At 42.0% G+C, this 17,886-nt stretch overlaps 2 protein-coding genes across 2 annotated transcripts; one reads left to right on the top strand and one right to left on the bottom strand.

The window, feature by feature from the left end:
* The first annotated feature begins 140 nt into the window (after positions 1-140).
* On the top strand, positions 141-9,658 carry LOC135243112 (WD repeat domain phosphoinositide-interacting protein 2). The gene is made up of 12 exons (XM_064314670.1): positions 141-391; positions 1,782-1,864; positions 2,258-2,427; positions 3,094-3,190; positions 3,783-3,880; positions 3,974-4,066; positions 4,196-4,266; positions 4,543-4,650; positions 5,512-5,676; positions 6,099-6,206; positions 6,413-6,510; positions 6,880-9,658. Exons 1-12 carry the CDS (start codon positions 318-320, stop codon positions 6,990-6,992), a joined length of 1,278 nt encoding a protein of 425 aa, XP_064170740.1. The 5' UTR covers positions 141-317; the 3' UTR covers positions 6,993-9,658.
* Positions 9,659-10,144: 486 nt separating this feature from the next.
* LOC135243114 (actin-related protein 2/3 complex subunit 1B-B-like) lies at positions 10,145-17,831 on the bottom strand. Its single transcript, XM_064314673.1, has 10 exons — positions 17,679-17,831; positions 16,683-16,764; positions 14,718-14,822; positions 14,409-14,631; positions 13,495-13,602; positions 13,036-13,242; positions 11,925-12,000; positions 11,621-11,817; positions 10,953-11,043; positions 10,145-10,450 (listed from the first exon to the last, which is right to left on the bottom strand). The coding sequence occupies exons 2-10, from the start codon at positions 16,744-16,746 to the stop codon at positions 10,412-10,414; spliced, it is 1,110 nt and encodes a 369-aa protein (XP_064170743.1). The 5' UTR covers positions 16,747-16,764; positions 17,679-17,831; the 3' UTR covers positions 10,145-10,411.
* Between the last annotated feature and the right edge of the window lie 55 nt (positions 17,832-17,886).

Raw genomic sequence — 17,886 nt, 5'->3', positions numbered from 1 at the left:
GGTTTATGCATTTGTGATAATTTTCAAATTGTAAAGTAAAAAAAAAATTGGGTTGCTTTTTAAAAAGCTCATTGCGGTGAGAACTGTCCTCCCCTTTATATCTAAGATTTTTGGCCGAGGCCAGTGCGACCACACCGCCCCATTGGCGCACGCGCATGAGAAGAAAGCAACAGTGCTAGAGCACAACAACACAAGACCCACGGGATAGGGATGCTTCGATGAAGAAAATCGATTGAAATCAAAGAAAACATTGACAACAGCCGACCCCGATTGCTGTGAATTTTGCCGATTTCATACGTGTAGATGGTGCCGAGCCCATGAACTTGGCTAGTCAGAGCGGAGAGGCCGGCTGCAGCCAGCTCCTCTTCGCCAACTTCAACCAGGACAACACGTAAGGAGCATCAGGGGACGGGGTCTAGAAAGACCGAGGCTGTGGTGGCGGCCTAGCATCTCCGAAATGTGTGATGTAGACGGGCCATTAACTACACGCTTGATTTGTAATGGGAAGGAGTAAAAGTATTTATACCAGCTTGTCAAATGGAGAGCTGTCAAATAGGATAGTTGGCTCACCGGCTAATCAAATTGTCAAATCACATCATTCATGGTCTTTGTCACGGTTAGCAAGCTAGCTAGCTGCATAAGTTAGGCATTGGCGATAACATCAGCTAACAACTAAGAAAATTGCCAGCATGTACGGGTTATTTTTTAGTTAGCTACCATATAGCAACTTACTTCAACCATATAGCTAAACCGAAAAAACAAAGCGACCACTTTCCTTATCTTACTGTCTGAATATTTTGGCGTTTTGTAACGTTATATTTGTTTCATTTGATAGCGGCCAGCTAGCTAGCTAACCAAGCAAGTTCAAGAGCTAAAAGTGACAAAGCACGTTTTTAGAATCGGCTCTGCTGTCACAGTTGTCAAACAGTCCCAGTATTAGCTAAAAGCAAATGAAATTACTACCTGGCAAACTGGTTACCACCATCTAGGTAGTTAACAATTAGACCTAGTGTTTTTTGTTGCTCTTTTAAAGCTAGACGGTTAGCTACGTGTTCACATGTTTGCCTTCTCATTTAGCAAGATTAGCTGGCGAACATTTGTTGCTTGATTGAGTAATACAACACTCGCATCACGTTATCTAAACGTTCTGTGATGATACCTTGCTTGTTGGTTATTCTATAAAGGCTCCGCCTAAAACTCGTCTGCACTGCGATTGCAAAAGGACTGACTGTCGTGCTGCTTGTTTACAAGTCAAGACTACTGCGTTATTACATTTACTAGCGATCTGGTTGTTAACATTGAAATCTAGGTTAGTTGGCTTTCAGTTGACTAATCAGTGATTCATTTTGTTACCAAAGCTGATATTTCTTTACCGTTAACTGTTTGCTACACTTAATGGCAAGTCTTTGTTCTCTTCTGAAGCCATCCAAAATATGATCTGGGAAATCGTCTTTATTCATCATTAAAAATGATTACATTGTTTATCCATTACTTTTTCTACAATACATAAAGCCTTTGTATGAGTACCAGGGGTAAATTGCACTGTAAAGAGGAAGTAATACCTGTCTGTTGCTATTTTGGAATCTAGGTGTTTATTCAATCGGTGAAATAAGTGTATTTATTATTATTATTATTATTATTATTATTATGAAATGGCAAAATAATAGTTTCACTGTGTTGCATATATGCTGAAATAAACTTGAAGGAGAGGAACTCATACAAGCACACACTTTTTCAAAGTCAATTAAGGTTTTTTTTTTTTCTCCCCCCCATGTTCACAGGTCCTTAGCTGTCGGCACCAAATCAGGCTACAAGTTCTTCTCTTTGTCATCTGTGGATAAATTAGAACAGATTTATGAATGTAGTAAGTATTGTATTGACCAAAAACATTACCTTCAGTACAGCACAAATCTGAATAAAGCTTTATGTGACTCAAAATTGTGCACGTTTTAAATGAGTTCTTTAGCAGATTTCTCTGAATGCACGTGCAGAAGCATTTTTCTTTAACCCTTTGCTGAATGTGAGAGTTGGTTTAGCCGGTCAGATATAAATTGGCATTTTAACTGGTAAATTTCTCACCATAAATTTTGTTCTGAGTCAACTGACATTTGTTAAAAAGTTTACCTTGAAGTCACTTTATGTAGAAAATCACTAACAATGGTGGGTACTTATAAATTGAGGAACTTACTTGACTGTCTTGAAGAGGGTGTTTCCTGTGTTGCTCCTGTAGACTAAGTAGGTGTTTTCCCCTCTCCAGCTGACACTGAAGATGTGTGCATTGTGGAAAGACTGTTCTCAAGCAGCCTTGTTGCTATTGTTAGCCTTAAAGCGCCCAGGAAGCTGAAAGTGTGTCACTTTAAAAAAGGAACAGAGATCTGTAACTACAGCTACTCCAACACTATTCTGGCAGTGAAACTCAACCGACAGGTAAAAATAAAATGAATAATGCTGAATATCTTTGTATCACTGGCTGTTTCTTACCAGTAGCCCAATTTCAATGAACCAACCAGAAGTCAAGGATTAGCACTAGCATAGACTTGTTCACAGATCGTTGCAAAAATTATGTATTCATGTTTTATCTAATAATTTCAAGAAATTCTGTCATTTTTATCTCCAGACTAAAAATTGTGACTAGCATAGGCACTTACTTCCTTAGCAGAAGGCAGTATGTGTCGTTTTTAGGAGAGGAAATGCATGCAAATCCCGCTGTGCACCGGTACCTTTTATTATGGGTGCAGTATTGCCCATGTGTACTGTTTGCATTGTTAGGCAGTGAACTGTGAAGGTTGCTTAACGGTCATGTTGTAAGGGTGATAATGTTTACGCTGGTGGTGGTCGTTCTGCTCACAGCAGTGAAACATTACATTTTCACAACAGTCTGCTGAATCTGTTTCCTGCCCATTAAATGTGCACCTGACTTTGCCATTCGCTGGTGTAGAAATGAAACTGGACTGAACTGGCTACAATGTTCTGTCTGAAGTATATTATCCGCTGAAATTGGATTCATTAGCGCAGAGATCGATCGATGTAGATCAGTAGATGGATGTTGATGGCGAATTGTGTTTGAGTTTGTTGTATCCCCTCATTTCACAGAGGTTGATAGTATGTCTGGAAGAATCGCTTTATATCCACAATATCAGAGATATGAAAGTACTGCATACCATTCGGGAGACTCCACCAAACCCCTCAGGTAATCTTCTTTTCGTTTTGCCAATGCATTGCAGAAGAAAAAACGGAACTAATGAACTCCTCAAATTTAGCCTAGCGCCATTATGCTATTATCAGTCTGTTATGCTTATGGTATTATCAGCCTGTTAGTTGAAATCCAGTTTGAAATACAATGTCATCATTCCCAAAGTACAAAATTTGCTTGCAGGCTGTATGGCAATCACAGTAAAAACCACAGTCTGTTTTTTGGGTTTCAATTCCTGTATCTTGCAGCAGTTAAAAGAATTCAAGCCAAAATGTAGAGGTGAATCATGGGATTTTATGCCAAGAAATCCCTTTTTAAACCTTTATGAAATGGTACTAAATGTGTTTCATGCATGTTTGATGTAATTTAAAGTTGTCTATGGTTTGTTGTGCTGACCTGAATTGAGGGGTTGTTTAATTATTTCTGTAAAATCTGAGATACTGAAAAAATCTGAGATGTTGAAAAAATATCACCTTTATTGGGTGAGTTGGCATTACCCTTTGGCAAAGAAGAGATGGCAAACCTGTGTTGATTTGATGATTTTATTGGAAATGTGTGAAAATCAGATTTTCATTTTTTGTTCTCATAGGGTTGTGTGCGCTGTCAATTAGCAATGACAATTGCTATTTGGCATATCCAGGAAGTGCAACAATAGGAGAGGTACAAGTGTTTGACACCATCAATCTGGTGAGTTTGTCTTAAAAGTGAAGAATAGCTGCTTCTGTAAAATGGCCGTTGGTGGCGTTCAGAATAAATGTATCAATCTCTCTGCCTCTCCAGCGCGCTGCTAACATGATCCCTGCCCACGACAGCCCGCTGGCGGCTTTGGCTTTCGATGCGAGCGGTACTAAACTAGCCACAGCCTCAGAGAAGGTAACGCCACAAGCTGCCAGCCCGTCGCCATCCCGTGATTATGGGATGACGCGCACGCTTCCTGCTGCCTGTTCAAACTCGGCGACGGGTTCACATTGGGGATTAATGCGACTGTGTGGCCTCTTTCAGGGGACCGTGATCAGGGTATTCTCCATTCCAGAGGGGCAGAAGCTGTTTGAGTTCAGGAGAGGAGTGAAGAGGTGGGTGGTTCTGAATCATCGTGACATGCTGATCGCCTGTGATGTACTGTATGGCAATCAGGGTTACCGTGCCGATGAGGCTGCCGGCAGTCTCTAATACGTGTGAACAGGTGTATCAGCTTTTTTTTTTTTTTTTTGACCTGGTTCTCTTCACCTGGCTTTCTGCCTTTTATCTTTTTATGAAGTTGCCTTGTCATCAGTTAGAGATTACAACTGGATCTGCAACGAGAAGAATTTGGGTGAAAAGGACTCTCTGTTCTTGCTTCTGTTTTGCAGATGTGTCAGCATTTGTTCCCTTGCCTTCAGCATGGAAGGACTCTTTCTCTCTGCCTCCAGTAACACTGAAACAGTTCATATCTTTAAGCTGGAGACCCAGAAGGAAAAGTAAGTCTGTTGTGTTTCTGTTTCGTCATGTTTGCTTCCTCCTCCTGTAGATTTGCGACCAAGCAGGTCCTCCGGCTTTCTTTAAATTTAGTCAGTGAAGGAGATTCTAGATTCGGCTTATGGTGGGCTCAGCTGAAATTTGAGCTTGTGGGAACATCCAGGCAAATGCCCTCTTTTAGTGTGTATCATTGGCTTCAGTGCAAACCGGTGTTATTGAATTGAAATGAAAAGCTTTTATAAGGCACCGTGGATTACTCTGCAGGAACAAAACATTTTCAGACTGCATTCATTCAGGTTTTTGTCAAGTCTATGCCGAAGTCGTTGAGAAAAAATATCTGCTAAAAACCCAAATGTGCTTTAGCAAGATAAATACCTACCACTGAAAAAATAAGCATTGCACATAAAATAAGGTTACTACTTGAAGGGTGGAATGGTTTTCCCACGGAAACAAAACCTAGTGGAGTTGTTCTGTTGGTGTTCTGCACATTTCAAAATTGGCATCCTAAGACCCATTGACTTGTGCTTGGCATGTCCAACTAAGCACCGTGAATGTACACTTTATATGTAAATAATGATATAATAAACATTACATATAATAATTATATGCAGTCTTTCTCCAAGTAAACAAAATTTGAGACTCCTGAGAACCACATGCTGAATAATATTTGAAAAATAAGCCACTGTCAGTTTTGCAGGGAGCAATTCTTTGTATTCTTCAACAGCATCAGAATAAGATGTTCGTTTGGTCTAGACCCACGCAAGAACGTACCCAAATAAATTTAGTGGAATGAGGTGGACTGAACTTCAGAATTGCTCTGGCCCTTAAAATGGACGTTCCTCTGTTTTCTTTCCCCCCAATAGGCCACAGGAAGAGCCCACAACTTGGACTGGCTATTTTGGCAAAGTGCTGATGGCCTCCACCACCTACCTGCCGGCCCAGGTGACGGAGATGTTCAACCAGGGCAGGGCCTTCGCCACTGTCAGACTGCCATTTTCAGGACACAAGAACATCTGCTCGCTAGCCACGTGAGAGACGATTTGTTCTACTTCTGCTGCGTCAAAATAGAATCGTTTCATATATGCAGTCAACCTTACCCCAAACAACATTACTAGCAGCTGTGAGACAAGGCAGCGCCATTATAGCAAGTAGTGGGAATCTCAATTAATTTCTTTTGAATCTCAGTTTTCTCAATTTCTATAATTCATCCATGCCCAGTTGATTACAGTATGCTGTCACCCACCCGTACAGGTGGTACTTTTTCAAAAAAATCGATGTCCATCTGAGGTTCCATAGAGAGTTCAGGGTTTTTCCTGGCTCAAAATAGGACTTAGGTGGTGACGTTGTATGACAGTGATTGCAGTCGATCGGGGTTTACTGCCACTGTCAACTCGATGTGTTGTCTCCCTATTTTTAGCTATATTTTTACGTCTTCTCTTTCTTGGGTCAGAATTCAGAAGATCCCTCGTCTGCTGGTGGCAGCAGCGGATGGCTACCTGTACATGTATAATCTGGACCCACAAGAGGGGGGAGAGTGCACACTAATGAAACAGCACAAGTAAGCCTTCACTGTGGCCCAGGCATTTTTAACCGGAGGATTGTGAGTTCAAATCCCAAGTGGGGCATAGCTCAAGGAGCCGGATAAAGTAATTTGCTACGCTTCTACCAAAATCTTATCCAGTAATACGTTTTAGATGCATTTAGTACGTACCCAGAGTTCTCAGTTCTCTCTCAGGATAACTTGAATGTGCTGTTCTCTCTCAGATTGGATGGCAGTGTGGAGTCTGTCAATGAGATCCTTGAGCCAACAACCCACGACCGTCCGCTTGTGGCGCAGACTTACAATGCCACAGTGTCCAAAGGTACAAACAGCCTTCAGACTGAAATTTGGCAGCACAACAAGAAGTATAATGGGGGTGGGGGGTATTATTCATGTGGATAATGTATTTTACGTATTGTATATTTTATTTTAAATGTCCGTCCTGGTAAAAAGCCTTTTAAATAATGTGTAAGCGTCAATTTCATTTCAGTATAGGCATTTCAGTACAAGTCACAGTAATGTCAATCTTTGGGCATTTTTTTTTTTTTTTTTGTTCATTCATCGAATTTAAGTTCATTCACTGAAATGAACTGAGTGAACTGAAATGGAATTGAACACAGCCATGGTAGGCATGTCTCTAAACAGACTCTATGGAGGGCTTCAGTGAAATGGTGTGTATTGACCCCGCTAGGCTACTCTGAGGATCAGGGAGCAGTGGGGGGAGCCGGCATGGAGGACGACATGAGCTCCCTGCGTCTGGACGAGGAAAACGAGCAGCCTCCCATGATCTTGGAGACGGACTGAGCGCGCCCAGTGGGACAGGGAACGGGCACCTGCGTTACACAGCGGAAAGGGGTGGGGGGCACTCGTCCGGAGCTGCTACGAACTCGTAACTAAGCGGAAGGGTGGTTAAATGAGACGTTTCAAAGCGGGCCTCAGCTGTAGACTAATTCTCTCTCTCTCTCTGTCTCTCTCTCTGTCTCCGTCTCTCTCGCTCTCAGATCCTCGCCTCCACTCCTTCCCTCGAGAGAGAGAGGATTGGAGAAGAGGGAGAGAGAGGAGGATAGTATTTTTTTATTTTTGGAAAATCTCTGCTCAGCTCTTCCCTTCCCGGTTCTTAAAAAGATACAAATCACAGTGCTGCTCGCTGCTTAGCTTTGCATGTACATGTGCCAAGTGTAGGAATCGCTCGTAATAATTTGCATTCGTGTAGATGGTTTCTGACTCGTACGGCGGGTGCTTCTCACGTTAAGTGTTGTCTGGATCGTAGTGCTTTGTACATTTGACAAGTTAGCAACTCCCATCCCAGAAACCCGTTGTCAGATGGCCGTTGGGGTATGGTTTGATTTGCTTGTGTCCAGCGTCCTGTAAGAGAGATACTGAAGAGTGGCCGTCGGGGAGTATACTCAAAGCTGGGGACGGGGATTAATTTTTCAGGCCCCGTCCTCTTTCCATGACCCCTTCACAAACTCCAGGTGACACACAGCCTGCTGTAGGCTAGCCCTGCCTCCACTGCCCCCTCCTATAGAGATGGCCATGACTCTGCTCCTGTCTCGTTAGTCATTTTATATGGAGGAACGTATCAAACGATCTTCTTACCCGGTCTACATTTTTTCATTTTCGCTTCTTACAAGGCATGCTGATGTTAAAGGTTTGTGGTCAAATGAGTAACCCAGTGTTTTCAGTATGCCTGGAATTATGACCAGTTCTTGTTTTTAAATGAAACAATCTTAAAACTTTTGAAGACTGAACAATAGCTACTAAACACTCATGCAAAGACTTGCTTTTTGATAAAGCTTTTTTCTTTTTTTGGCCTTGTTTTTGTTGTACGTTGTTGTTCGAAGGAGAGCCGATTCCTCGGGTGTGTTTTTGAAATGAAGACTGAGCCAATCAGAGGATGTTTCCAACCTGTTTTTTTTTTTCCATAAATAAATTAACTGTGTTCCAGTCCTTTTCTCTGAAGCATTTTGCGTTCATGAAAATTCTGAAAACGGAAGCTAATGATGTGCTTGATTTCAGTCGCAGTCTCACATCCTCGCGTGTGTCGATTTATGTATCCTACCCAGCTTTAAATGTTAAATTAAACCCATAATCCTTTCAATGAGAGACTGAGTTGTGACCCCTCAGACGTAGCCCAACTAGAATGTCTTCATAGTTCACAGTTTATTTGCACACGGTTCATTTTTTTTGTTTTTTATTCCTGTGTTGACACACATACTGCATACGCACACACATCATCATTTGGTGGTTGTGCACTGGTTGACTCACCATGACCATATATGGGTAAATGGGGAAATTCCAGTCGGTACATCTGATGTGGAGTTCAGGGGAGAGTTGGCTGGGAATGGAACGTGTTTCCATGCGGAGTCCCCAGAAGGGGCTACAGCAAGATCAGATGTGCTGCCTGAGACTCCTGCTTCCTGTCTCTGGAGAGCACAGGGTGATGCAGAGCGGGGTGTCTCGCTAGTTGAGTCCGCTGCCTTTGGCTCCGATTTTTGTCCAGGAAATTGGAGCAAACAGTTAACTAAGCCTATCTGACATCTCTGGACTGTTACCTGCTAAGTCCTTTAAGAAAGAGATGGTAGGGCTATAAGGTAATAAACTAAAAGTTTATTTTAGTTTATTACCTTATGAACTTAAATGCCCCATAAAATGAAAAACCACGCCCCTTAAATGAGAAATGAATGGCAACAAAAATGAATGTAGTTTGTTATATCCGGTGGCAAGTGACAACTCCAAATTAAAGGACCTGTAGGAAGCACTCTGTAATCAATTCTGAGCATTTCTAATGATCCCAGCATATGATGGGCCTGAAATAGATTTGTGATGGCCAATGTGCATCTCATTTCCTCACTTTAACCTGCAACTCTCCTCATTTGTAACTCTTCAGGCAGATTAATTGTGACTGGAGTGGAGTATCCTCTTGGCTTGACTTACACATACAATAAGGTTTAGCCCAGGATCAAACTCACTGCAGTGGCCTAAGTGCCCATATTTCAGTGACATAATTGTTGTTCAACCCATTTACATCGATTTTCTGAGACGGCCGAACTGATGGAACTTGGAAGAAAATGAAAAGGGGAGAGAAACGCTCTTACAATATATCGGTCAAATTTAAGGACGATGTGCACTGCAGGTAGATTTCATAGGGCCCTTCTTAAAACTACTGAGTCTATGAACTAGCAGCGCGAAGAGTGCCATTACACTCTTGTGGACTTTGTGATGCATGTGTTTCTCATGAGTCTGTACTGAAGTTGTGTAGAAGTACTCATTTCAGTTTGTACTTCACAGCGGCGAAGCTTTCTTTCAAAGCAATCTGTGGGCTGTCTAATGCTAACCCACAGTAAGTGAGTTTTCTAATCATTTTTTTTTTTTGTATGAAATGTGAATTGTTCCTTATAAAAACTGATCTATATACACAAAGGAGGAATTTTCTGTGTAAAATAAAATATGATTCTATGTGTGTGAAAGACCTGTTCCATGCTTTCGCCATTCTCTACACACTGGACATTAGTTACCAAAGCCCAATGATGTTAGAGAGGAGTTCAGTCAGTGGGGTATCAAATGCAGCTTGCCATGTTATTCAAGCACAGAAAATGATGGCAGTTTATGTTTAAACGCATTAAGTTATACTTGCCTTTGCTATTTAATTTTTAAATCATGCTGTACTTCTTTTTAACTGAAAAGGACCAGAGGTGCAGTGTTGGTTCATATGCAGTTGGTCTGGCCAATTGTATAGCAGCAGGTCATCAGAAAAGTTTGTGAAAACAAATAATTTCCTTCATCGCACATAAAATTATGTGGGCCAATCAGAAACCTATACTAAAACTGAAATAATAGGAAAACATTCCAGAAAATGAAGGTTGAAACTGGCTATTAGTTACATTTTTGATCTTCTGGTCTTCGAATGAGGGCATGCTTAAAAAAAAAACAAACAAAAAACAGAAACAGCCAAATCTCATGTAATTTTTTTTATTGAAAAGCACTGTATGACCAGCATAAATGCGTTAAATGCATCATGGCATCTGAAAACTGCTTAATGATTCATATAAAACAAATTGCGCCAAAATATATATTCAATTACACTATTTTGCTGTATCAAAATGCAAGGCAGAATATAAGGTGAAGTCTAAAACATCAACAGTATTTCCTAGCAATAAAACTTTATAAAAATAGGCAGCAAGTGCAGTTCATGCTCTGTTTTTCATTTTATTTTACTCGCATTAGACAATCTTCAGATCTTTCAAAGCAGATTCCAGGGTCTGAAATAAGAAATAAAACTTTTTTAAATTGGGCAAATAAACAAAAGGGTTAACTGCAGCTTTCAATTTTGAGTCTCTCCTGTTTGCAGACCTACAGTCAAATGTGGTATCCTCAGGATGAAGCTTACTAAGTGTAATTTAAATAGAGCAGGGCTGTCATCCTGTAGGTTTTCATTTCAACCCTAATTTGGCACATCTATTTCTACCAATTAGCAGTTCAATGAGATCTCTTGCAGCTGAACGGGGTGGGCTTTTCCAGAAACAGGGTTGGGCAGCCCCAGACTAGAGCTTAAAAAGGAAATGCAACTCCTGGGATTTCTTCCCATCAGGGATTTTCTCTGCCCTGGGGACTTTTTTTTTCTCAGGGGTTCAGGTTTGGTCTCCCCCAATTTTTTATTTTATGTTTTTCTGTAAAGTGTCTTGGTGACAGTGCACTTAAAATTGACTTGCATAACATTGAACAGCATGATTACAAATTGTGAGTACGAATGTAAAGGCTTACCTTAACATCCCAAATGGCCAGTCCCCCATCCATTCCAGTGGTGCAGAATTTAGCACACTTGGTCTTTCCGCCTTCCAAAATGGAGATTTGGCTGCAGGTCACACACAATTTTGATTAGTAGCGTACTTTTTCACAGCCTTCATAGGCATTCTAAATGCTTGTGATGTCCACAGTATAAAAGTTCTTAATAGGCCATGCATTTTAAATACAAATTTTCCTCAAAAGTGCACAAGTCAGAAATTCCATAATTTCTCTATTATGTCACATTCATTCATATTCAATTTGCATATTTAATCAGTCCTTATTTTAGATTTTATTTATTCACATTATATCGACAAGGGATATTTATATTAAAATTAAGTTGGCACAACTTGACAGGTCAATACAAGTATAAGTATAATATCAGAATACCAAATGGAGGAGGACCTTATCCAACGTGCCAGCTGCACAGTAAGTCATAATGCAACGCTAATTTGTATGTGCTTTGTAGACTATGTACGGGCACATATGTGCCATAGTTCCATATGGAACACCAACACCTGCAGGTGCTTTTCAGAGGCAGGTGCACTCTGTAGGTCTCCAAGAGTTGGGGGCGGGTCAGGGGCAGTGCTTGGCCAGGGGGTGGGCCTTGGGCAGGGGGAAGGGCCTGGGGAGGGGGGCGCTCTTGCCTGATGCTGTTCTTGTGCAGAGACTCCAGCACGGCCTCCTTGGTCTCAGAGGTGGCCTTCTTGTCCATGTTCTGGAAACGCTCCCTGGCAGTCATCCCCCGCTGGGCGCTCTGCTTGGGCACGTCCAGCTTCCCGCCAAAGGTGATGGTCCCCTTCGCCTCGTCGTAGACGAAGAGCACCGGGTAGCAGTCGTGGCCCTGGGGAAAAAGGAACGCAACGGAGTTGCAATTAAAGGTCAGTTATACGGCTGCCAACGCTGGGTTGACCAATTGTGCGACATACAAGCCGGCGGGTCAGAGCTTACCCCCGCCACCAGGCTGTTCTCGGTAATGAACGTCACGCACAGGAGGGGAAGGGTCTCCGAGCTCAAGCTGGTGACACTAATAGAGAAGTAATGACAAATGTACAGTTAGGCCTGAGGAACTGCCACTCCAATGAGCAGATGAAATCTCTCTCATTGTTACAGCTCGTACCATATCAGTAGCCTAACCATTAGATTCCGCTCTTTGTAAACATATGAAGAGTCTGGCATTTAATGGTTGAGGATAAAAATGTGGATCTAAAGGAATGGGGCAAGGATTTAATTAATATTAATAAGCAGCAACTGCTCTGTCTTTGTTCCAGTTCTGTCTCCTGTGTATGTGTGTTAGGATCATTGCAACAACCACTCCTTTCAAATGCTTTGCAGGCCTGCCTCCTTGTGAATATTCATGTGATGTTCAGACAACGGAATGCTGTATGAGAGTGGGAGTACTACTGAGAGTGGCACAACTAAGGTAATGATAAGCTAAGGCGAACATAAAGGAAAGATATTATGGTTGTCTTTTTCTGTTTTTTTTAAACTGACATACAGGAATTTTCTTTGAAAAATAAACACAATTACCAGTAGATGTAAATAGCCAGTTCTACATTTTTATAATTCTCTGCGTATTGAATATTCATAACTTCAAAGCTGATGACATCACATTAAGATTCATTTAAGCTATGTTTTCACATATCTGGCCCATTTTGAATCTGAACTGTTTTAGTCTGACTGTCCACACTATCTCACAATTATCTCACACATTGAAAGACACAGGGCGAGTGACTTCTGACGCAGTAAACTACACATGAATGCAAAGAAACACGATCTGCACATCAACAAACAGGTCACATCCTGAGAACCAGAACTGAATTGAGATTGAATACGACATAAAAATGTAGTTAACTGACTTTTTGAAAAGATCTGTTTCCATGTGTTTTTTTTTTTTGTGTGCCATTTATACAAAAAGTTTTGTTTCATAACTGATACAAATCATATCTGTGTCAGATAATCATGGCAGTCATAACACAGCAGGTATAATATATGGGACCAGTATTCATGTTTTCTATTTCCCACGCTCCCCTCCCCCCTCCACCCCCCCAGCATTACTCACACGGGGGTCTTCCCACCCTCGGCCACTGCCACAGTGCTGTCATGGCTGGCCCAGGCCACTCGGTTCCCACTGGCAGAGAAGGAGACGCCGTGGACCCAGCCCGCGGTGCCGGTGGACTCAAACATCATCTCCCCAAAGGGCATCTTTGAGCCCCAGGGCGTGGGGGCCGGCTTCTCCTCCACCTCCTTGATGTAGGCAGAAAAAATCCTTGGAGGCACAGAAGGATTTGTGTGAGGACAGGAAGATAGTCTCGGATTTTCCATTTCACCTTAACATTCACCCTTTAGATCTGAATGGGAGTTTAGAATAACATCATGTTGTCTTTGTGGTATCAGGAACAAAGAAAGCAAATGTGACTCAATTAATGGAACCCAGAGGCCCCTTTTAAGCCGCCTTTCATCAGACCCATGATTAGATTACGCTCCGATTGTGATGTGAAGCCAAAGAACCGGTTCAGACCTGCATTTGAAGTCAGACGATCCAGCTGCCAGCAGCACATTGTTGGGGTGCCAGTCCAAGCTAAGGATAGTGGAGCGAATCGGCTTCTTGATGTGTTTGCAAACCCACCTGAAAACGCACAAACAGTGGTATTGCTGAACAGAACATGTAGGACAATCTTCTTAGGCTGAGGTTGTGAACAAATAGCAAGACCATTAAAAGAAAAACAGTCTACTGTCACAGAATAAATACCATAAAATTCTGCTTGGTAATGTGATGTGAGGATAGTAAGTCACACAGAATCGCACATCCATGTGGCAAATTTGCTTTGTCTGATCCGGAACATTCGTGGTTCATCATCTTCGATTTACTCCAATCTGACTTGAGATGCATATCTTAATGTGTCTGACTGAGGGGAATCAAGAATTACTGAGCTATTATCTGAGCATTTACATGCATTTAACATTCATGATTATTAAATCATCTTTGTGCTTAACAGATAAAAAAATATCATAAATGTGTGATGAATCTCATTTGCAGAGGCACCATCCCTCCTATAATCCACAAAATGTGAAAATGGCTGCTGGCTGGCAAGAAATTCATCTTACATGAACTGATAGTGATGCAATGTGCTTCTATTAAACATGGCCCCTCAGGTTAGCTCAAATCAAAGGCTGACTGACTGTGGCAGACAACCCTTGCCTAAGTAGTAGCGCCCATAGTCATAAAATGTGCTGGTTGTACTGATCTGAGATCAGTTTTGCCTCTGAGCTCACAATGGATAAGGTTAGAATATATACAAGGGAAACCTGATCCTGGATTCTGTTATGTATTTTGAGTTTGGCCCCTGGTTAGACCATGAGACCTGTGAAATGAGAGCAACAGGCTGACGCAGTGGCCGCTGCCTGCAGCTGTCCGTCACGGCCCCCGCTCACCAGTCGTTCTCCTGCTCGAAGTAGCAGATCGAGATGAGGCGGGACCCGCTGCCCACAGCGAACTTGTTCTCCTTGGGGGACCATGTGACGCAGCGGGCGGCGCGGTTGATCCTCAGGATGACCAGGGTGGGCTTCCACGCATCGCCCTTCAGGGTCCAGACGTAGGCGTTGCGGTCGGTGCCGCAGGTGACGATGCGGTTGCTCTCCGGGGCCCAGTCGATGCCTGAGGAACAGAGGAGGAGGGACGTCGGTTAGTCCTCTACCTTCAGCTGCCCGTTGGGGCCTCGTCGTCCTCTCTTTCATTCTCACCTGTCACCTGACCGTTGTGCTCCTTCAGCTCATGAGTCTTGTTCCAGCTGGCCCCGCTCTTCTTATAGATGTGCACATCGTGGTTATTGGGGCACAGGGCAATTTCTTGAAGACATAAAATTTTGGGTGGGTTAGCTTTTGATTAGCATTTTTGATTAGCATTGATATTTTAAAAATGATTTCATGTCTAATTTTACGCAATTTATGACAGGGAAACACTATTATCTCAATAAATATGAAAATAAATACAGAAGAGTGAATAGTGATGTGGCCATCGCTGAGTATGGCTGGAAGCCCAGTTTTCTCACTCAGTGCTAAAAGAACGCAAGCCTATAAATAGATTTCGGAGAGGGGAAACATAACCTTGTTTCTAAAATTGTCTCAGCAAAATCATATGCAGTATACATTCAGTCTGACTATGTTAACACAGAACACTTTTACACACAACTTGTATTAAGTACAGAATATTTTGCCACTGGGGTTGGTAAAAACAAGCATATAAATCTTCAATTCAGGAAGATTAAATGATTTTCAGACTCAAATTGTTCACACATAACTGTTTATTTCTTAACCATTGACTAAAACTATAGACAAAATCTCCGCCAATAGCAGGCTTTCCCTTTCCACTGACACTGCACAGTATGCTAATCATTCACAGTACGCTCGTCATTTTCTTCTTCCTCATTCTCTGTTCTACTCAGGTTTCAGCCAGTCACCAATAACACACCTTATATGGTAAAACGGGAAGTTTGGTGGAATTAGTCACTGCTGGTTTTCTCATCAGCCAGAAAGAACAAGCAGTTTTCAGGACAGAACAGAACAAAATTCTCATGTTATCCACCGTGCGTTTTACCTAAAATGTTACACATTTGTAGTATATTTATATTTATAGGCTTCAAGGACATTTATGTACATTTATCTTATGGATGCGGCCACAGATGAGAGAATTTGTGAGAACTAAGCTCTCTACTGTAGCACTGGCAGAGTCCTTAAATGAGGTCTTTGTGTTGTAGCCATCGCAGATTCAGGAAGTTTATACATTCAGCGGCTTGGCCTGCAGTGACGCTCCTTTTCCACTGGAAAGCGTCTTCGCTGAAGCTAACAAACTTTTCTGTTGCTTACGTGTGGTGTTCCTCGTTCTAAACACACTGTTGACTGCAGGTGGGCCTGTGGCCCAGGGGAGACAGATGCATGTCGCGGTTCTATCAGTCCAGGGTTGGGACAGACATACACTGAGGTGCGGCCAGTTCAGTTTACCCGTTCCCTTGGCTCTCTGGGCGAATCCCAGTCATCGTGGAATTAACTACAGAATGAACCACTGGAAGTGGTGTGGTCCTCTTAAACAGTCTGGCTTAACTTGCAGAAAATTAAAAGCTCTCAGGATAGGTTATATCATATGAAATTAACTTATTTCAGAGCTCCTGTTTGATTTAAGAAATGTCAAAGGGGAAATGTTTATATCTTGACTGCAACCAGAAATGGAAAGTATGAACATGAATCTATAATTAAAATGGGAAGTAATGTTTATTCAAAAATTAGACATTGTTTTATAGCACTGGATGCTTTCATAAACCTAAAACCCTCCAGTAATCCTGCAGATCACATCTGCAGCTGTAAGACTACATTCTGTACAGTACAGTATGCACTCAAAGACCCCTGTACAAAAAACTCAAAACACTTGTAAAATAAAACATAGGACATATTGTAGAACTGGGGCTCTGATAACTGCAGGAGGAATTCTGGGGGAAAATGAATAATGGCAGCTTGTTTCTAATTTGTATTCCACAGGAAATACCTCAAACTACCTGGCTGGCAGCCAGTCTGTACTTCACATCTTAACCGTACAGCTGATATTGAGTAATGGCTGTGGAAGGACGTGGAAGATCACACCAGATGTATATATCTTTGAAGTTTAAACACACCCGGTCATGCAGCAAGCTGTATCGCAAGTTTTGCCATACTCACGGGTTCGATCCTTGTTCCAGGCGTGGCAGCTGATTGGCTCGAGCAAAAAACTGTGGTAGGCCATGGTTGATCACTGCGTGCACTGTGTGCATAATTAAGACAGCTTTATTTATTTCCTGAGGTGTTTCAAAAAACTATTTACACAACAAAAATATATCAGAATTTAATTCTTTCAATTACCAAAAACGTATTAGCGTGGTGAAACTTTCAAAGTGCTCAAACAGGAAATGAGATAGATCTCACTCACAGTGACCTTGGTAAATAGCATTTCCATAATCTTATTTCAAAAAGCTTGAAATGAATCAAAAAGTGGAACATTCAATAATCTATTGCAAGATCATTTTTTGCATTGAAATGACTCCACTGTCAGTCTCATTACAAAGATAATTAAACAGGTAGAGGCGTTAAAATGTGTTAGTTCTTCATTTGGTTGATTAAAACCAAGCCAGATTATTGCGACGTGAAAATTGATAGATGACTCATCATGAGGTAGGAGCAAAGGCAGTCTGGCAGCTGTGCCATTAAAATGCAAGCGACTCAAAATGTTTTATTCGCTCCACAGAACATGCGGCTCCAATCTGCTGTGTGACTACCTTCTGACAGTTGCTCATTTCCACAAGTAAAAATGTAAAAAAGCACGGGCGCCGGAGTGTCTTCTAGCCACTGTCCAGCTTTTAATGCCAGTACACCTCATTCAGGCCAACCCAGATGTCTGACAATTCACACCATTTTCCTCTCATAAACTACTTAGCCTTAAATCGACTTGGTTTTCCTCCTCAACTCAAAGCAAAAATGTCATTGATTTAAGAATTCAAGTATTTCAAAAAAAGTGAAGCAGAAAAAAAAAGAAGTCCTACAACGGATGCTTCTAACGGTTTTGAGGAAGTGCTTGATCTGCAATTTTCTGCCTGCCACACACACACACACAAAGTTAAATAGTATCAACGTGTACTTTAACATTTGCATTTAGAAGCCAGCAGGAAGTGCTCAACTCACCTTTGTGATGATGGGGACAGCTCGAGAGAAACCTGGCAGACGGGCGGTCAAACAGAGGCCTCCGTTCATGGACTCTGACCAGTCAACACGAACGCTGGCTGAGCTCTGAATGAACTAAAGGGAGCATTTCTCTCAAAAAGCTGCTGCAACTTCCCCTTTCCTGCCAGAGACAACTAACCACTTCCTCGTGTGGGCGGATTTCAGCTTG

This window comes from Anguilla rostrata, chromosome 17 (genome assembly GCF_018555375.3).
Source record: "Anguilla rostrata isolate EN2019 chromosome 17, ASM1855537v3, whole genome shotgun sequence".
Taxonomy (NCBI): domain Eukaryota; kingdom Metazoa; phylum Chordata; class Actinopteri; order Anguilliformes; family Anguillidae; genus Anguilla; species Anguilla rostrata.
Note: the sequence above shows the minus strand (reverse complement) of the source record. Positions and strands in the feature narration are given on the sequence as shown.

What these genes read in the sequence shown, in the direction of transcription:
- LOC135243112 (XM_064314670.1), top strand. Translation starts at nt 318, where the DNA reads ATGAACTTGGCTAGTCAGAGCGGAGAGGCCGGCTGCAGCCAGCTCCTC. An exon ending in GACTCCACCAAACCCCTCAG is followed by an intron (nt 3,191 to 3,782) that starts GTAATCTTCTTT and finishes TTGTTCTCATAG; the next exon opens with GGTTGTGTGCGCTGTCAATT. An exon ending in TAGCCACAGCCTCAGAGAAG is followed by an intron (nt 4,067 to 4,195) that starts GTAACGCCACAA and finishes GGCCTCTTTCAG; the next exon opens with GGGACCGTGATCAGGGTATT.
- LOC135243114 (XM_064314673.1), bottom strand. Translation starts at nt 16,746, where the DNA reads ATGGCCTACCACAGTTTTTTGCTCGAGCCAATCAGCTGCCACGCCTGG. An exon ending in CTGGAACAAGGATCGAACCC is followed by an intron (nt 14,823 to 16,682) that starts GTGAGTATGGCA and finishes TATGTCTTCAAG; the next exon opens with AAATTGCCCTGTGCCCCAAT. An exon ending in GAGGGTGGGAAGACCCCCGT is followed by an intron (nt 12,001 to 13,035) that starts GTGAGTAATGCT and finishes CTTCTCTATTAG; the next exon opens with TGTCACCAGCTTGAGCTCGG.